The following is a 19669-nucleotide window of genomic DNA, read 5'->3' as shown; positions in this document are numbered from 1 at the left end:
ATGTCTTCCTCCTTGGAAAGTGCTGTTATTCCACCTCTTCTGTCCCACAGGCAGGACCTTCCCTGAGCTGAATGGCTTCCTGCCTTCAAAGGGAGAAAAACTCTTAACAAGATAAAGAGGCGCAGCTAAAGCAGCAACATGGTTGGCACAAAATCATCTCTCACTGTATTATTTCAAACCTTTAACAATCTCAAGTTTTCCATAACAGGTGAAACCGTTATACTACAGAGCTGGCATGTTATAAAATAAATCATTCTACCCCAAACATTTTTTTTAATTAAAAAAACAACCCTTTAACATTAGTTTTTCTAAAAGGATTTCTTTTGAGCGGCAAATTTTGTAATATGATCCACCATTCCTCCACTTCGGCAAAAATTCACAACATTTTCTAATAAATATTTCCTCCCTCGGCATGGGGAAACAGGAAGCTATAGGAGTGTTAGTGTCTTATTTTACAGTTTATATTCTGCCTACAGTACAATGCCCATCACTGGAGTCAGGGTTTGGGGGGTTTGGGGGGGGGTGTTTCTATACATACATAGCACCAAGATATACCTTCAGATTAGAAGGGCTCCAGAATATAAAGGAGTCTTTATTCCATAAGGCACCAAGGATACTGGCTTGACCTATTTCACATCATGCGTGTTATAGAGAAGGCCAAAGTCCGATACTTTAGTAGTCCCTTGACTGAACGAGGGAAGAAAAGACACATGGTCAGGTGACCATCAAATGCTTCCCACATCTGGCTGCTTGTGGTCTGAATGGCTACTAAGATGAAAGCAGGGTGCAGATAAAGGTTAAGTTCCTAATTTCAATAGGGGTATCCATGGTGGTAACTTTCATGATGGCGGTAATCATCTTGGTAGCCTTCCTGGTACCCTTGGTGATAGCCATGGTATCCATACCCGGCGTATTCGTCCTCTGGGCACCGCATGCCAAGAGACTGCTGGATGGCCATCTCCTGCCGCCGAAGTTGCATAGAGTCAATCAAATCGTACACAATCACCATGGACCACATTGGGGAAGGGTACCAGGATTTGACGTTCCCGTCTTTTCCAACCAGAAGCATAGAGAAATATTCGGGGCTGATCTGGAAATAATTGCGGATGTCTTTCACCAAATGAGCAGGGAGCTCTTCCCTGTCCACGCTGGAGCTCCCTAGGAGGAGACGGAGATTAGGAATAGCGTCAGCATCTTATGACACACAGACAGGTCATTCTTAAAAGCAAAATATATATTCAAGCGTACTATATATGCAGCTGCAGTAGAACAGGCTGGAGGCGTGATGGTGGTTGAGATGACTCTGGGCAGCCAAGTGGACATCATTTCCTGCCCACAGCAATAAAAAGCAAGATGCCTTTTTTTGGAAAATAGTCAGGTTTGCACATTAACCTCACTGTGGGCTGAAAGTGTATCCACTAGGATCTCGTTTCCTCACTGCTCAAATTCTTTGGCTTTCCAGTGCCCTTTGGAAGCGAATGGGGCTCCATTTCTATTCTTGGATATCTGTGGGGTGCAGGTTAATAAGGAGAACGTGTGTTTTTGGTTTAAAAGGGGGTGCCATTGAGCTCCTCTAGTTCAGTTGAATTACTCGTGTTTATGTAACTGAGTTTTTCCAACTGGGAGAGAATTGTGCCAGCTTCTGGTATCTCATTCCTTCCCCCCACCCCTTTCACTGCATGTAGTGCCCTGAATTATTTTCTCCTTATATTGAATTATAGCATGAAAGACTTGAGGAAGTACGATAATTTTGTATGTTGCCCGTTTTTTCAGTTGTTACATATTGTTAATCTAGCTGGTAACTTTAAACATACTGTGTGTGTGTGTGAGAGTGTGTGTGTGTGTGTGTGTGTGTGCGCGCTTCTCCAGAAGTTTTGAGGTGTTATGTTTGAAGAGGAAATATCAACCTACGCAGAAGTCATGAGGGCCCTGCCTCACCATCCCTATGCATGCTGTGACCACACTAGCACCCAATCACATTGAGTCTTCTACTCATGTTAAACCGAATGCAGCCAGAAGCCCTCTTCAGTTCTTCCTGGCTCAACATAGGAAGGTCAGGGACCAAGCAAGTGGGATAGGGACTTTGGCAGCAAGGTCAGTATGCACAGAGTGCCCTATTTCCTGTTTGGGCATAATGCCTGAAGAAGACTACAGCTGAGGAAGGCTGTTTGTTTTTTGTCCTCCTGGCTTCAGGAAACTCCCAAGGCAACTTAATAATAATGTTGGAGAAATACAGAACATAATAAATTAAGTTTAAACAATCACTGTAGGGGCATGCTTTTCATACATCTGTTTGCCCACTAAAACAAACTAGGGCCATGGGAAGTTCCACAGTGGGAAGTTCCTTAAAACAATTTCTCAAGTGTTGTTACTGGGATACAGCATGTTCCAGGATTTGCGTGAGATAGGACTGTGCTGTAGCTTCATGTGTGACTCTCATTCACGTTCTATGGCCTTTCTTGCAGCCACAACTCAAGACCCATTTGAGAACAACTACTGAAAATAAACTTACAATAATATGCATTCTAATTTTTAAAATAATAATAAGAATTGTGATACATCATACAGGTATATGGCTCAGAATGATAGGCACACACAGAGCTGTCTTACAAACTCAAAATAATTTCTCACCATTGATTGGATACAATTCCAGCATTCCACCAATATCTTCTCCCACACCTAACAGCTTGAGGACAGTTATGTGACGCAGACCTGTTAAAACAAGAAGGGTGTCAAAGACTGATGCAAGCTTTTTCTACTAAGTGAAAGGCAAACATTAACGTACTGCAAAATGTCAATACATTCTCAGATGTACACCCACCCACAATTCTATAAGCTCAAAATACAGGAGGCTGATATGCAGTTTCTTTAGGAACATTGCATAGATTTGCCCAAATCTATGGATGGAAGATGCTCTTTGCTAATGGTTTTAGAAGGCTACAGAGGAACCATGATCAGGCTAAAATTGCGGGGAGGTTATAGATTTCCTCCTACCTTCCCCACTCCCAATAATTTGAGCACAGATTCTAAACTTAGAAACTGTTATTTTACAGCAATCAAAGAAGGTACTAAAGAATCACTTGATTCAAGCAGTCCACAAGGATTTGAGGAGGCTCATTCCCTGCTATGTCTTGACGAAACAGATGTTTGGACTACAATCACCATCAGCCCCAAAACATCTGGAGGACACCAGGTTGGCAAAGGCTCTTATAGGCAATGAAATGCTGAATGCCACTGAATTAGGTCTGTGATTGTATGCCCAGTTCTCATGCACTATGCATGTGGAGGCTGCCACCCTCTTCTACTTGAACACATAGACAATCTCTCCATGCCAGCACTAGACATTTTTGCTGGCATGCAAAGCTCTTCAAATGATCAGATTGGTACATGTTCCAAACCTTACACAGAGTGCACACAAGCAATTTTTGGCAGCTGCCACATTCAGGCTGCAATGGGTAAAATTGCTCTTAGATGCACCCCCCTCTTAATATACATCCCATGAAAAGAACAAGATTGCTGTAGCAAATGGTACTATACAAATGTATAAGGTTATGAGTAGTTAATAAGCTAAATCTGGCCCATGTGCTTGAAGGTCCTTACGCTGGTGCAAAGGACTTCAAAAACAAACAAAACCAAGAGTAGTTAATAGCTTGAAAGCCAGCATATGGAGACTTACCAAAATTGCAGGCTTGCCCTGTAAGGGCTGCAAGCTGCTGTGAATATGCCCAGTCTTCATCGTTGGCAGCAGATATCACTAGCAACCTTCTCCTCCATCGGAATCTGGAATGAGAATAGGTGAAGAAAATCTATTCACAAAGATTATTTCAACTGAATTTAGTCCTGTTGGTTCTGGCGGGAATCAGATTTAAGTTGTGTGGATCCAACAGACTGCAAACATGAGGAAGCAATTGTGCTCAAATGTCTTTGAAATGCCATTTTACGGTAGGTTTCAGGTTATTCTGTTGTGCTGTCAAAATTTCAAGTGTTTTTTCCTAGGCAGGCAGAACTAATGTAACTTTTTTCCATTTGAGCTTCCCCACACCTCTCCTTTGAAGATCACCTTCCATTGCTTTATTCAGGAAAGTGAATGAGTGTGGGTTATTTTGTACATTAAAAAACAAAAGAGCCAAAGCTAACTATATAGAGAGAAATGTACAGAGTAACATGTGCCGTTTCAAAGCAGGAAATGGTATCTTAAACAGCTACAGATGTTGTCTTACATATGGAACCTCTGCGCTCCTGTTTATACCTACTGGTATCTTCCTGACCTTTCCCTTTCCCTTCTTTAACAGTATGTGTGCTCCCTCTCCTTCCTCCCCCAATTCATTAAACCTGACAATCCCTTAGTCATTTTATTAGTTGTTACCACATAGTCCTATGCATGGTTAGGTAAAGGTAAAGGGACCCCTGACCATTAGGTCCAGTCGTGGCCGACTCTGAGGTTGTGGCGCTCATCTCGCTTTATTGGCCGAGGGAGCTGGCGTACAGCTTCCGGGTCATGTGGCCAGCATGACTAAGCTGCTTCTGGCGAACCAGAGCAGCGCACGGAAACGCCGTTTACCTTCCCGCCAGAGTGGTACCTATTTATCTACTTGCACTTTGACATGCTTTTGAACTGCTAGGTTGGCAGGAGCAGGGACCGAGCAATGGGAGCTCACCCCGTCGCGGGGATTCAAACCGCCGACCTTCTGATCAGCAAGTCCTGGGCTCTGTGGTTTAATCCCACCGAAATCAATGGTACGTGCTCCCAAGCATGTGTGTTTAGAACTGGAGTCTGAGACTGGGTTCTCTAACTTGAGACAAATTAGGAGCCTGCCTCTCTGAAGCTGGAGGGTTTTCTCTCCCCCCCCCCCCCGGCACCACCGGTTGTTCACTTTGCTGGGACTTGACATGCAAATTAAGAACAATCAACATCATTATTTTGAATGCTTTTCCCAGAGAAGCAATGGCTGAGAAATTATGCTGCTGCCTGCTGTTTCATTCAGGGGGAGAGGTAATTATAGAAAACAAATTAGTACTGCCAATGCTCATAGAAAATGAGAGGTCTTTCTCCATTACAATCAGTGAATGCCCATTTTGTAGGGGTGGAGGTGAGGATAATAAACATGATGTTTGGAGATATTTCCATTTATAAATGTTCTTACAAGTGGTTATTTCTAAATGTACTTCCCTCACTCTGTGCTCAGTTTTAATTATTAGGTATCTAACTTTAATTACTAGATATTTAATTGCAAACAAAATTGTGTGGTTTCCCCATTGGCAGAAACGTAGGGTTGTATCCAATGCTAGTCTTACTATGAATAAACCTACTGAAGTGAATGAACATGACTTAGGTCTATTAATTTCAGTGGATATTCGTTGGAAACAATAAACAGGTCTGAACTCAACCACCTCTCTGTTTTGGAATTAACAACTACGAAGATGATTGCGAGTTTTTGACCAGAGTAATCAGTTAATGGAAAATACATGTTCAACAAGTGCTTAATATTAAACCAATTTGCATTATTAAAGAGCTCTCATAGCCACAGGTGGGCTTTAGGAAATACCTGGACAAAAAGTTTTCCAGGGACTGTTTCTTGTCATCTTTGCAGGTAATGCCGTCACGTTTCTGCTTTTCCATATCTTTGAGACGTGATTGGAAGGTGTCAATCAAATCAAAAACAGACTTCATTGCTATGGGCACTTCATAGTATTGCTGTAAAAGGAAACATTGAGAAATGGTTTGATGGCAAACAAATCTCTTAACATCTGCTTTCCCATTGAAAGTTAATGGCCAATGTCATTATACTGTCAGCTTCATTCTTCTTGACAGATTAATACTGATGGGTCTCAGGCATGGTTGAAAGCACGTGAGCGAAGCAGGTCTGGTTCTGGTCGGGGAATTCTGTGTCTGCCATTTTGAGTTCCATGATTAAATAAAGGTTGAGTATAAATTAAATATCATATGTAAATAAAGTCATGTTCATGCTACTGAAGATTTTTTTATAGTGAGTGCCTTCTGTCACTTTGCAGGATCATTCTGTAGTAGGAGCTGAATGCCATGAAGGAATGGATGAATCTGTCAGTTTTGGTTTCTCGTTCATCCAATCTTTAATTCAGTTCTCCACATTTCTGTAGCAACTTGCATTTTAGAAAATCTTCATGAAATTCCTCAGCATTTTAGTGTTAATTTCTCCATATATATATATATATATATATTTGTATTTTTGTGCAGACTTTCTCCAAATATATGCACTTTTGTAAACATGTTTTGGTTGAGGAACTGCATTACAATATTCGGAGAAGTGCAGATTTTGAAGGATTATTATGTTGGGCTTTTATATTGGTTCAATAAGTGTGAATTAGGTAGTTTCTCATTAAAATGCAACCAAAATCAAATTATTCCTCCATTCCTAATGCCACGAGCTGTAAGCATACAAGTGAGCATTTTCCCACCAAAATCCCTGGTTCCTACCATCTGGATTTGGGTTCCATGATTCCTACCATCTTCAACTTCTTTTGCCTCTTCAGGTACTAGCACAGTTTTTTGCCCCACTCTGTCCTGATTCATCCTCACTCATGCATCTCTCCTGCCCCAGGCTAATATACTTCTCCCTACCTTGGCCCTCATATCAGTGTCAGTTAGCACCATGAAGAAGTCATTGTATGTCATTCCATATTCTCTCCTCAGCTCATTGATGAGACGCTGGTCCACGAGGGCTTCATCCTCTATCGCTTTCATGGGCTTCTCATTGTCTTTAAAGGAAAACAACATGGAGATTAGTGCCAAACAAGCCTAAATCACTTTTGAACAGCAAGGAAGAAGGGGGAAAGTTCTTCTGTTCACCTTCTGTTCAGACGTACCCACCAAAAAGATTTAGTCTTTTTGACGGGGAAGTGAGTGAAGTTTTAAAAAACATTACTTCTTCCTAAACAAGCATTTTGAGCAACATTCATATATGAAGCTGCTAATGCAAAACAGCCCAAATAATAGAAGGGAGACCAGTGAGAACCTTGACACCATCAACCCAGAGACATAATGTTAGATACTTAGGTTGCAGCCCTGTACCCATTGTCCTGGGGTTAGGTGTAACTGAACTCAATGGATCTTATTTCTGCATTGATTTGTATAGAATTGTGCTGTTTGTCAGTACAAAACTTACATCAATCAAGGGTGTATAAAGTGTTTACTTCCTTAAGGTTTTGGTTTCTTTAGGGTGCGTAAGTCCATGAAGGCAAGACTACACAAATCACTTTTATAAGGCTTCTGTACAATATGCAAGTTAATACCACAAGATGAAACCAAATAGAGTAAGCCAACCAGAAATGCCATGGGGGGGGGGGGAGAGAACTGGTGAGAGATTTCATGGGATGGGGGTGCTAAATTCCAGGATCTATTTTAAACTCCTGCTGTTCCCTATTCAAAGTTGGTGTTTCGACACTTTAAACTAATTGAGGCCAAGTATGCTTGTTTGTTTATGTTTACACAGCAGTGCAGCTCTTGCCCATGAATAAGATATCAAAAAACTTTATATATATCTGTATAAAGCGTCCTCATCATTCATTCTTTCTCAGACCCTCACGGCCTGAAAAAAGAACTCCTGTGGTGTAATTCTCCCCTGCAAAGAGGAACACCCAAGGAGCAGTCCAAATCCAATACTTGGAAATATTAGGAAATCAGTATATTTTGAAACATTATGATTATGAAGAAAGGCTGCATCTGTAACAACCTACATGAATGCAATTTCAAAAGCATTCAACGGTAGCCCAAATCTGCTTTTACAGCTAAATATCAATTTCTGCACTATTTCATGCACTCCTCTGTAAACAGGAATACTTAAGAGCACGTGAATCTTTAGGTTACCATCTAAACTATTCAGATAAATGAGGTTATACTGCAATTAAACTATCAAACTTTCCAAAGACTCATGACAAATGAACTTTGCCTCAATGTGAATTTTATTAGTTTATTGTTATTGTTGTATTGGTTTCATACAAAACCAATCCAACATGTCTAAGTTTTAACTTTATAAAATTGTCATTGTTTCACAGCAAGAATGTAAGGTTCACTGAATGACAAGTGTGAACACATGGACAAAGGTCAATTACTTCTTTTTTTAACACTAGCCAGTCAGGTTTGTGTGTGTTAGATAATATGAGCCTATAACCAAAGACCTGCAAAATAAGCTAGACACTGAGCATATGAGCAGAATAAAAAACCCTATTTAGGTGTTCATCTTTATTCTGTCCATAGGTCACACATGCCACCCCCTTCCTCAACTGAGAGTGGGAAGGTCTGAAGGGGATTGTAAGCACATTCTTCTGAATGGGCTTACAGTCCTCCCTGTAACTGGGAACCTACATCACAGAGGGCTCTTGGTCACAGGAAAGCCAAATGCCATGTTTAGCTGAATGCATCTTCAGAACTTTCCACTCATGACAAGGTCAGATGTGGAGGAGGCCATGTGGACAGCCCAGTAGCCGCTCTAGGAATAAATAAACACCTGAAAGGGACTAATATACAAAGATCTGCAGACAGGAGATGTTCCTAGTCTTGAACCAAATGACTTCCTGGCTTATGGCAGGGCCAGGTCACAATTCTCTGCTTTCTGCTGTTTCATTGACTTGATAGATCAGCACAGTGATGCTCCAACTATTTGAACTTTTTGCCATGGAAAACCAAACGGGGGAAATACCAACTATGCAAATACAAAGGGTGGGAGAGGGAAGAACCATATTACCACAAAGCGACTCTCAGGGTTTTTGATTTCTTTTTTTAAAAAAGAGCACTAGTTCCATGCCTCTATTGCCCAGAAAGAAATTAAAGGAAAGGATTTTCAACCTAGCTGGAAGTGGTCAATCTTCATGCGGCTGTTGTTCACGGTGCCAGAGATGGTGATCACTGAGATTTTTCTAGTTGCCATTTTGCAAAAGCTCTCCAGATACTCATCTCTCTGTTGCACATACATGGTGCTGTCAATCTTGGGAGTTGTGATCAGCTAGGAAGATGACAGAGAACAGAAGGTTTAGGTTGTTGGTTTTTGAACCGTGTTAGTATCGGAAGTCATACATAGTTTTCACAACAACTCATAGACAATGGGCTGTATATAATGCTAGCCCTACTCAGAGTAGACCAAATAATGAGCCTAAGTTGGTCTTTAATTTCAATGGGCCTCCTCTGAGTAGGACTAGCACTGGATGCAGCCCTGAGGCCTGGCCTACATAATATATTTGCCAGAGGGATCTGCTTCTATCCTCCCATCTAGAATGTTTAATGCAACTCTCAGCTCACCATATGAGTCAGAGCTAATTACATATGCTTTTATCCAAAGCTGCACTTATGCATGTGTGTGGCCATACCCTCCCCAGCAAAAAAGTCCCCCCAAAACACTCTAGAGCAGAGGTTTTCAACCTTTTTGGGCCCACGGCTCCCTTGACCAACTACATTCTTTCTGCGGCACCCCTGTGGGCTCAGGAACCCAGTTATGTCACCCCTTGCCTGCAGAGCTGGCAGCCCCTCACCCCTTTTCGAACACCCTCCCTTGGGGAGTGTTCCCTCAGCCTCATCTCCCCTCTCCTTGAGAGTCCTCTGGGCAGCCACAACTGCTTCCATTGGTCTCCGAGCTGCCCCCCCCGCCCCAAAGAGAGGGGCCTCCTTACACTGCCCCACAGGGGCCTGGGAAGCACCCCCTGGCCAGCCCCAGAGGCATTATTTGCCTGAGGAGCTTGTAGCCAGGGCTGCCGCAACGAACAGCTGTGCAAGCCTTTGGGAGGCAGAGATGTGAGAGGGCATCAGAGGAGGGAGAGAAGGAAAGAGGGACAGAGGCTAGTGTTGCCCGTGGTACCCCTGGCCATCATCAAGGCACCCGAGGGTTGAAAACCACTGCTCTAGAGTGTCCCCTGACCCCTCAAGGCCAGTTTTCTGGGGGGAAGTGCCCTCCACCCTGTGCACAGTAGAATATTTAGCTCCAAGCCAGAGGGAGTTTTTCTGCCCCTGCCGCATGTCAGTGATGGCTTCCAAAAGGGATGACAAAATTCGCTATGCTGATCACCTAGCAAATGCAATGCCTATGCCAGCCCCCAGATTTCCTATGTAAAACAATTAAACAATGCCTTAAGCGTGTTGCAAATAAGTTTAGGGTGTGTTATACGTGACTGTTCAAGTACACAGTGGAAGCCGCGGGGAGGGGGGGGAGGTCTTTCAGAAAACTATTAACTGAGGTAAACACTGACAACATATGTCACAATCGCCTGCCTGCTACCAAGCCACATTCAGGGTTGGTGTATTGATTTACAAAGCCCTGAACAACTTGGGTTCAGGATACCTCAGAGATCATTTTCTGTGTTGGTGCGGCTCGTTTGACAACAAGAAACCAAACCTTGTGTCATTAGCTCCATCCTGTGGAACTCCCTGCCCATAGAGATTCAGCAGGCACCTTCTGTGCCAACTTTTAAAGGCCTGCTGAAAACTTCCTGTACCACTGGGTATGCAGGCAATTCAGAGTACACCCCCACACAATGATCTAATGTTGATTGTTTTTAATTTGTTTTGCTTTTAAATTACTTTTAACTTTTTCTGGTTATATTGTTTGGTTTTATGTTGTAAACCGCTGTGATATAACTTTATGTTGCAGCAGTATGTAAACTTTTTTTTATATAAAGAAAGAAAATTAGCTTTTTGCATTATGTGGCAACTTACTGCAGGCCAGAAATTCCAGGGGGAAATAGCCACTGCTTAACCTTTGAGAAACACCACAGTCTCCTCACTGGGAACACCCTTGCTTGTGTGCTTGTGCTAAGTCAGTTCGATATGGTAATACACTATCAACCTTTTGCAACTGGAACTTTAGATAAAAGTGGTGGCTGGTTTTAATTTCTCACCCAGCAGCAAACCAATGGTGTTTGCCTTTTATTTACATAGGACTGGATCAGATTGTAGTACACTGCCAGAAACTTGGCTGTTGATTGGGAACGCACTCAGGCATGAGGAGTCGCAGGCCAGGATCTGAGTAATGCCTGAGGGGTCTATTTAATTATCATTCCTGAAGGCTCTCTAAGCAATTGCACCATGGTCAGGCAAAGGTCAGTATCCAGAAGGCAGCCAATAGCACAGAACATGGAAATGGACTTGAATGGACAGGAACAGAAGAAACAAAATGAGCAGGGTTTGGGCAGCTAAAGGCTGATGAAGTCATGGATTACCTTGATTACAGCCAACAAAGGCGAGAGGCCATTTTGTGACAACACCACCTTAAAATTCCTGAACTTTCATAGTTTCCTTGAACTTCTAGAGGTATGAAGTGGAAGCTTCTGCCTCCAGGCTTGAAGTCGCCAAATTCAAGCCTCAGAACTGCCACTGCTTCATACACACACAGCCCTTAGCAAGAGATCCAATATAATGGGTCAGATCTAGACTTAGTCATATTGAAGTACAGATCCATTAATAATAATTGATTATTTATACCCCGCCCATCTGGCTGGGTTTCAGTGGGGCTTAAATTAGCCATGATTATCTTAAGTACCATTGATTTCAATACATCTATGACTAAGTCTGATCCAACCCAACAATTATTTACATTTATATCCTATCTTCCCTCCAGGCAGGAGCAGTCAGGAAGTGTGGGGGCTGTCCTGCCATGGACTTAGCCTCCTGGTGCCATTTTGCCGCTGCCTACCGAGACAGTGTGTATGCAGAGTAGCAGTGAGGTCTGCGTGGTGCACATGCACTGGTAGCAGCACCAGATTGTTTCTGCTGGTGCACCCACATCACCCCAAACTTGCTACTGCCCTACAGTACCCTATATCATCTTGATAAGTGGTGCTGGGAGATCAGGTCTGCAGTGCCACCATTCCTTGGTTCAAGTTGGGTAGTCTCGCATTACAACACAAACAAAATTGTATTTCTCTCCAGTTCCTACCTCAAAAGTGATAGCAGGAGATTATTTGTTGCTTACACCTACCACGGTTTTTTGTTTTGTTTTTTAAAAAAGGCTAAATACTGCAACTGAAGACCCTGATTTTAGACCAGGGCCACAGCATTGGGAGAGTTAAGCCTTCCCCCCCTGTTGCTCCCCGCTCCATAGTAATCCCAATTTCCCCTACTCACATTGAGCAGCTGTTTTGTAAGCAAATACTTGTATATTTCACTCTTTTTTAAAAAAATGTGGGGAGGCCTGTTCATGCAGGGGGTTAATTTTAGTATATGTTATACATGCAGACTGGCTGCATCCTCTGTGGGGATGAACTCAGGTTTTCAGACTGCACTTCCACACCGCAGAGTAGCAAACAAAAGCAACCTAACTGAGCCAAAACAGATGGGCCTGAAGCAAAACCACAGACACAAACAGTAGGTGGAAGTCAGGAAGTCAAAGCCAGTGATAAGTCTAGATTTCAGAGTTGGCTCTTGCTTCTGTTTCTTTAACAGGACCTTGAATGTCTCCATACCATTAAAAAGTTTATCTTGAAAATTTCTACAAATCTGGCTGCTGTTGACGTCACAGGAGCAGGCCAAGACATAGCAAACAGCCCAAGACATTATGTCCTGGTCAGCTGGCATCTCTTCTCTGCTTTGATCAAGGACTTTCCCTAAATCTAAACCACCATAACCTGCTAAGTATTAGGACTTCACTATGAAGGTCAAACTATGAAGATTAGGTTACATTTTCTAATCTGCTACACTTTGAAAAGAAATATTGATTGCTTTGGTTGAAACAATGCTAGAAAGAAAGTTGCCTGTAAATTCACAATACATTGAAAGCACCTTTAAGGCACAAGGCTCTCTCCACCCGCCAACCCCCCTCCAAAACATTGCTTGGATATTTTCATATTTAAGTGGTCTAAACAGTTTGCAAAGTAAATCAATAAGAATAATAAATGTATGGTTGGTGCTGCATTTGCAAACAAGGCTTATAGTTTAAATCCACTCACAGGCGCATGCTTCATTAAGAGGCAAATCCATGTATGGGACAGTAATCAGGGCTTTCACTGGTGGAATAGACCTCAGTACCCAACACATGCTAAGAAATCATAGTCGTGGATGCACCTGATTTTGACCACCTGAACAGTGGCTCTGCTTTGCAATGTTTCTCTGTAGGCATCTTAAGAGCAATATGAGAGCATTCGTCTCATCTACTTATAGTGTCAGTGCAATCTGCTTTTTATATGTTAGTCAGTTGAGCATGAGACTCTTAATATCAGGATTGTGGGTTCAAGCTCCACGTTGGGCAAAATATTCCTGCATTGCAGGCGGTTGGACTAGATGACCCTCGTGGTCCCTTCCAACTCTACAATTCTATATCTCTGCTTATCCCGTTAACTATCATCCTGATCTCATCCTGACCTCACCCTGTCCTGCCACTAATTTCTTTCCATAAAAGTTAGCACCTCATTAAAGGCACACAAACACTCCTGTATGTATTCCTCATACCTGAAATGATGCTTCATCAGGGCATAACCTGCCATTGCTCTGCCGTAAACTTTGCTTTAAAACTTTTTTTTTTGTACATGCTGCTTAATTCCTTTTTGCAAGCAACAGAGAAAGCTGACCTTGCACAACCCAGGTATTATTCTTATTATCATTATTATTATCATTATCACAATTAATCAACCAATTAATTAATTAAGATCTGGGAGAAGCATTCACCCTCAAAATGAAAGAACTCAAGCAGTTATTTATACCAAACAGCTAAGCAGGTTAATATGCAGAAGGAAGACACACTAAGGCTGCAATCCTATGCCCTTGGAGTAAATCCTATCGAACTAAGTGGAATTTACTTCTCAGCCAGCATGCCCTAGGTATGTGCTGTAAAGCTGAAAACATGTACACACTTACCTGGAAGTAAGCCACATTGCAACCAAGTTGCATTTACTTCTCTGTAAGCATTCAGGGGAATATGGCACGCACACAAAAATAAGGAACTTTTCTTTACCAAAGGCTATGGGCCACACATTATATTGCATGGTTTCCTAATCATTATACTTTGTGGCAAACAAAACAAATGTTGTACACTTAAGAGATGTAATGTAGATGCTTTTTGTTTCATGGAGATTACTGTGTATGAAAAATGTGGCCTATGAAGGGTGTCTGAATTGTCACACTATGCCTTCAAGCTGAATTCCTCCTGCCAAGGAAAACATCTGAGCATATTGCTTTGTGTCCTCTGTCAAAGGATTTCAGAGAGGAGCCGGCTAATAATATGTGAAGTTATTAAATTCTGGAGATACAAAGCCACGTTGTGCTGCTTTTAAGGTTCAGAAGCTCATCACAAGCTGTTCTACTTAAGAGAAAGGCAACTCTGTGCATCTCACCAACAACTTTGTAAGGGATATGTTTGCAAATGCATTATGTTCCTGCCCAGGAAAAGTGCCAAAAACAGTTGGCTTGGTTCTGAAACCCAGAAGTTATCAGCATTACTGTGAACAGATGTCAACTGGAAGAGCTATGAGTTCAAATATATATGAAAACAGTGACAACGCAACCATGCTGAACATAGCACATCCTTATTTGGATTTCTTTTAAGCCCTGGACTAGCCAAATACAGATTCTACCATCTTCACCTCCCCAGTTATAGGTTTCTGGCAGCTTCTGCACATGATTGAGAAAGGTTGCATCATATGCCCTATGAGACTTATAAGGCATACATCACATTATTAGGCTTTATGCCTTTGGAATATGCCCAGGACAGTCTAAAGATCATTTGGCAGAGGTGGAGAAACTGTGGCCCTCCAGATGTCACCAAACTCCATCATTAGTCCCATCCATCATGGGCTATGGTCAGATATGAGATAGTCCAACAACATCTGGAGAGCCATGGGTTCGTCTTCCCTGTCATGTGATGGGGATACTGAACAGTGTTTCAGGGCCACAGTCCAGGAGTCTAAATCTGTCAGGGGCCATCTGCTGACTGTGGGAGGAGTTGAAGTCAACAGTGGGTGGGGCCACCCTCTTTCTTTCTCTCTCTAGTGTGGGAGGAACAGATCACTCTTGACAGAGGTCTGAAATGACTGCTTGCAGAGGGATCCTGAAATCAGGCCAAGGGCTGCATAAAACTGGGCTGACATTGAGTCCTACCTTCCAGCAGGATTTGTCAATTTCTTTTCAACTCACTCTGGTATCACCTGCTTTCCCCAGAAAGCAGTTAGGGGCGAAGAGATGCCACCAGAGCAAGTGATGCGTTTTAAATAAATAAAAATGGGCACCCAAGGCTTTCAGGAGACAGAAGTGTGTGATGGTTGCCTGCTTTGTCTGCTACACATAAAGGTAGACAGAGGGCCTCAGTAAGAAACTTCCAGTGCAATTGTACTCAGAAGTAAGTCCTATGTAATTCAATGGGGATTACTCCCAGGTAAGTGGGTTTAGGATTGCAGCCTAAATTGTGAACTGACCTTAAGTGATGCATGCCCATGTATAATCTACTTACCAGGAGACGTCTTCTGCCTTCAAATAAATCCAAAAGTGTTGTCACAGATTTCCTGGGGGTTTGCGTGAAAGGCTTGGCATTGGACTTCAGGACTCCCTCGCTGTCCGCTTTGCTTCCTTTCTTGTTTTTCTTGTTGCGCTCTTTCTCTTGCTTGTTTTTCTTTTCAGCTTTGTCCTTCTTGGCCTGTTTCTCGTTTTTCTTCTCTGATCTTTCTTTCTTCTTCTTCTCAGGTTTATCTAAGCGGTCATGTTTCCTTGGATCTTTCCCTTTCTTTGGTGGGATATGTCCCGCTGGAACATTTTCCTCTAAGCGAGGAACAGCAGGCTGTCCTGAGTCGTATTTATCCTCGTATTCATTGCTCAGTATTTTCTCTTGGGCTTTCTTTTTAGGTGGTTTGCTTTTAGCAGGCTTGTGCTGGCCTGCTGTGACACTGGAACCTCGACTGTTATAGTCCTTCCGGTCTGTGCGGTTGTCTCTGTATCGTCCGGCACTTGCTCTCGTGGGATGCTCCGAGGTGGCTGTTGGGACCTCTGAATGAGTGTCATAATGAGTGGTTTTGCTGGGTCTCCTTGTGGTGGTCTGTTGCCTCTGTGTGTGGGCTGGATTCCTTTCTCTGCGATTCTCTTTCCATACAGGGGAGGAGAAACTCTCTGTCACCCGAGCGTCAGTCATCTCAGGAGTTGTGGGAAGCAAGCTGTGTGATTTTGTGGTCCAAGTTCTCTGTGTAGTCGGCACAGTGGTGGTGGTGGTGGTTGTAGGCCTGCTTGCTATTGTCATCATTCTGGTGATTGGCCTGAGAGTTGTGGGAGGAAGAGTCGGCGCCCTAGTTGGAGGGGGAGACAGTGTGGTTGTCGAAAACTTCTTCACAGTTTTAACCCGTGTTGGCTGCACAATGCTTTTCCTTGTTTCTTCTTTCCTGGATACTGGTTGGACATGTCCACTACCTGGTGTTGCCCTAGTGACACTAGCACCATTGTTGCCTTCCTCAACAACCCGGCCCTCTGTCCCAGCAGCTTTGCATTTCTGGATGAAGCCTTTTTGCCTTATTTTCTCAATTTTCCTGATGGGACTCTGGTCAATGACTTCATAGATGGCCTCCAGCCTAACTGGATAAGGGTACCGTTCCTCTACTTGCAATGTCTTCTTTAGCAGCACCATGCCAAATTTGCCCTTCTCCAGCTTCAGAAAGTTCATGAGTTTGGAAATGAGGCTGGGATCCAGTGGTTGTTCCAGGATTTTCCCTTCCGTGGTTATCTTCCTGACTGTCCCTGCCTCTTCGCCCTCCTCATGGAACAAGACAATCTGCTGGACATGCCTCTCGGCCAGTTCACAATAGACATCATCCTTCAGAAGGCTCATCATGAGCCGGTAATAGCCATCAGAGGCATGAGGAGCAGAGATAATCCAGACTCTGTTTTTCCCAGCAAAGCTAGCCAGAATGTTGGGGGAACTAGACCCAGATGGAAAACGCACTGTGCGCGATCGAAACGCAGTGGATGGCCCTTCATCCCTAACCATTTCCACCTTAGGTCTTTGTGTCAGCCGTACTTTAGTCCCACCAGTCTTCACCTGGGCACGGGAGTCATCTTCTAGAGGGGCTGCTTGTGGCCTTTTTGGTTCCAAAGAATCCCTTTTGACAAGAGGACGTTGAGGAAACCTCCCAGAAGGGCTTAAAAGTCTGTGGGACACACCAGCTCTCCTCGTCTGTGCAGCTGATTTGCTACTGCCCCTATAGGCCAGAGGCACTCTCCTAACTCCATGCCTCCCTCTGTCAGCTTGCCTCAATGGCTTTTCCATGCCACACACTAGCCACGCAGCCCACAGCACAGTTAAACTCACAACCGGTGCCCACTTCATTGTGGGATTGACTTTAAAAATAAAAGAAGATGGGGACAAGTGTTAATGACCATACTGGGTATTCATATAGACTGCAAAAACACTTTCCTTCCTGAGAAATTTTCCTAATCTTTCTTAGATGCTTTGAACTTCCTTCAACATTTCTGAGAATCAGCACCCTCCAAATTTGCCCCCCTTTTCCATTTTAGATGGAACTCCACTCTTAACATAGGCACGAATATATAGAGAACAGCATTCTCTAGTTTCTCTCTCTCAAAGAAGGGAGATTGGCCAGCTTGCGTATCAGATTAGGACGGTTTGCCGCTATCTTTATGGTGTTCACACTGGAGCAGTGTGGAAATTTCATTTCAAGAAAACATAGGCTGAGAAACGACTGAGATAATCAGCAATGGGATCTGTTCAAACATCTGCCTCCGCACATGCATCTGCCCACACATTTAATACACATATACATACACAAATGTCAGCTTGTCCCTCAATAGTTGCAGAGCAGTGTCAAAACTTACCCTTCCGGGAAACTCTCCTTTCAAGAAGTGATTCTCTCGGAGCCTTCTTTTAGACTGAGGGCTTTGCCATGTAGATCTGCTGTAGGCAGCTCGGCAGTTTTTCTGCTACACAAAACGGGCTCCAGGCAATGTCCAGTTCACGATGGCTCCCTTCCCTCCTGCTTTCCCCTTTCTTTCTCTTTTCACTTTCTTCACCAAGCTGGGTGCAATGAAAGGGATTTTTCTAAAGGGTCTTTGCTTTTCTCCATCTAGCCTCAGTTCTGACTTTTCCCCCCCTTTTCTTTTCAGGAGGCAGCCACACAGAGGCACATTTCTCTGATGTTAGAATTGCTGCTATTGCTGGAGCTCTGTGCTCTTTCCCCCTCTTTTTAGAGTCCCACAAACTTCCCCATCAATGCCCTCCTCCTCCTCCTCCTCCGTGGAGTGCAGCTCCTTTGTCTCTCTCCAGAGAGACAAAGCATCAAGGCTAATAGATTTTCCAGGCAAAATCCAAACACCCGCACAAATGTGATACTGAGGAAAGACTTTCTCCTCACCTTGCTCTCCTTTCCTAATCTTCCCTCTCCCTATCCTCTATTTTTCCTCCTCCTCCCCCCCCCCCCCACCTCCAAAACCACTTTTTTGGATCTCCTCCCAGAAATGTCAGGATAACTTCGGGCCAGCTCCAACCCAAAATGAAACAACAGTTTCAGCCACTGGAAATAAGAGAGGCAGAGGGAGCTTCGGTTTAACAGATCAACAGAACATTGCCTCCTTTTCCCACTTCCGCACACTTTCGAAGGAGAGAGGAGGGAGGGTTTTTTTGGGGGGGTGGGGGAGCAGCTGAAATGTTACACATCACCATCATCAATCACTTTTTGGAACAGGGTGGTTGAGACCTTAACTCTTTCAGCACTTTTGGCTCCATTGCCGAATCTCCCTCCTCTGTCCTTTCATGTTTGAAAAGTGGACCCACGGCTTAAAAAAACTAAGTAACATATTGTCCTCACCTCACCTGTGTTCAAAAGAATGTCAGTTTTTCAAAGACAAAAACATGTTGCTTTCTTTATGTCTTTTTTTTTTTTTTTTTTTTTTAGTATATTGCTTTCTTTTCCTGAGAAGTAACACTAGATCACTCGGTGTGTTTTTTTAAACAAATTTCCCTTTCCAGATTGTTTTGTGGAAATGCAGGCCTCATGTTTGGCTTGCAGACCCTACAAGGCAAAGCTGTGCTGTGTACATGGAACTTTTCATACTTCAATATGACACTCTGTAGATTTCAGGCATGGGCTGTGCGCACACTACAGGCTTAAAATGCAACTAGATCATTATTTGATTAAATTCCAATAAAAGTCGGGGAACCCACAAGAAATGGCAAGATTGACAGGCACGTACTGTGTGGCTGACAGTGTGCGAGCATTACTTCCCAAACTAGCAGCAGGAGCACACTGGGTGCAGTGCAAACGGGAGCATGGACACAGTCAGAGTATGCACTTTATTGTCCTTCAAAGAATTCAAGGTGGGATGTGCGGCTCCTTCTCCCATTTTACCCTCACAACAACCCTGTGAGGCAGGTTAGGTCCAAGGTCAACCACTGAATGGTCATGACTAAGTGATATGAACATGGTTCTCTGTGATCTCAGTCCAATATGTTATGCACATAGAGTGGGGGACACAAAGTCACTGGCTTCACCCTTATGGATGTGTACAAGCTCACACAAGTATAAACTGCACATATAATGCTCATTCTTGATCTTCAGTCACACATACAGAGTATATGCACATACAATGTGTACTGGCTGTTTCAGAGGTTATGCACATGTCAGTCTCACCCACACATTACATTTTGGGGGCACACTTTTGTTCTAAGACTCCTAGTTGCACAGGGTGGCAATATCCATTCTGACTGCAGTATGAAAGTAAAGAGAT

At 43.3% G+C, this 19669-nt stretch overlaps 1 protein-coding gene across 2 annotated transcripts in view; it reads right to left on the bottom strand.

Annotated features, from left to right (window-relative positions):
* The window catches only part of CCDC80 (coiled-coil domain containing 80), a 44413-nt gene extending 25886 nt beyond the window's left edge, over nucleotides 1–18527 (bottom strand). The window contains exons 1-8 of one of the 2 annotated variants that reach the window (XM_081003379.1): nucleotides 17762–18525; nucleotides 15399–17266; nucleotides 8822–8978; nucleotides 6599–6735; nucleotides 5547–5695; nucleotides 3677–3780; nucleotides 2632–2712; nucleotides 143–1158 (exon numbers count right to left, since the gene is read on the bottom strand). In XM_081003379.1, the coding sequence (XP_080859505.1) occupies nucleotides 812–1158; nucleotides 2632–2712; nucleotides 3677–3780; nucleotides 5547–5695; nucleotides 6599–6735; nucleotides 8822–8978; nucleotides 15399–17255 (2832 nt within the window). In that variant the 5' untranslated portion in view covers nucleotides 17256–17266; nucleotides 17762–18525 and the 3' untranslated portion in view covers nucleotides 143–811. Of the gene's footprint in view, nucleotides 1–142; nucleotides 1159–2595; nucleotides 2713–3676; nucleotides 3781–5546; nucleotides 5696–6598; nucleotides 6736–8821; nucleotides 8979–15398; nucleotides 17267–17761 lie in introns of those variants that run through there. The other variant, XM_081003380.1, reaches the window with a different exon arrangement.
* Between the last annotated feature and the right edge of the window lie 1142 nt (nucleotides 18528–19669).

This window comes from Podarcis pityusensis, assembly GCF_964106645.2.
Source record: "Podarcis pityusensis genome assembly, chromosome: 4".
In the NCBI taxonomy this organism is placed as follows: Eukaryota; Metazoa; Chordata; class Lepidosauria; order Squamata; family Lacertidae; genus Podarcis; species Podarcis pityusensis.
The sequence above is the reverse complement of the archived record's forward strand: the minus strand, read 5'-3'. Positions and strand labels throughout refer to the sequence as shown.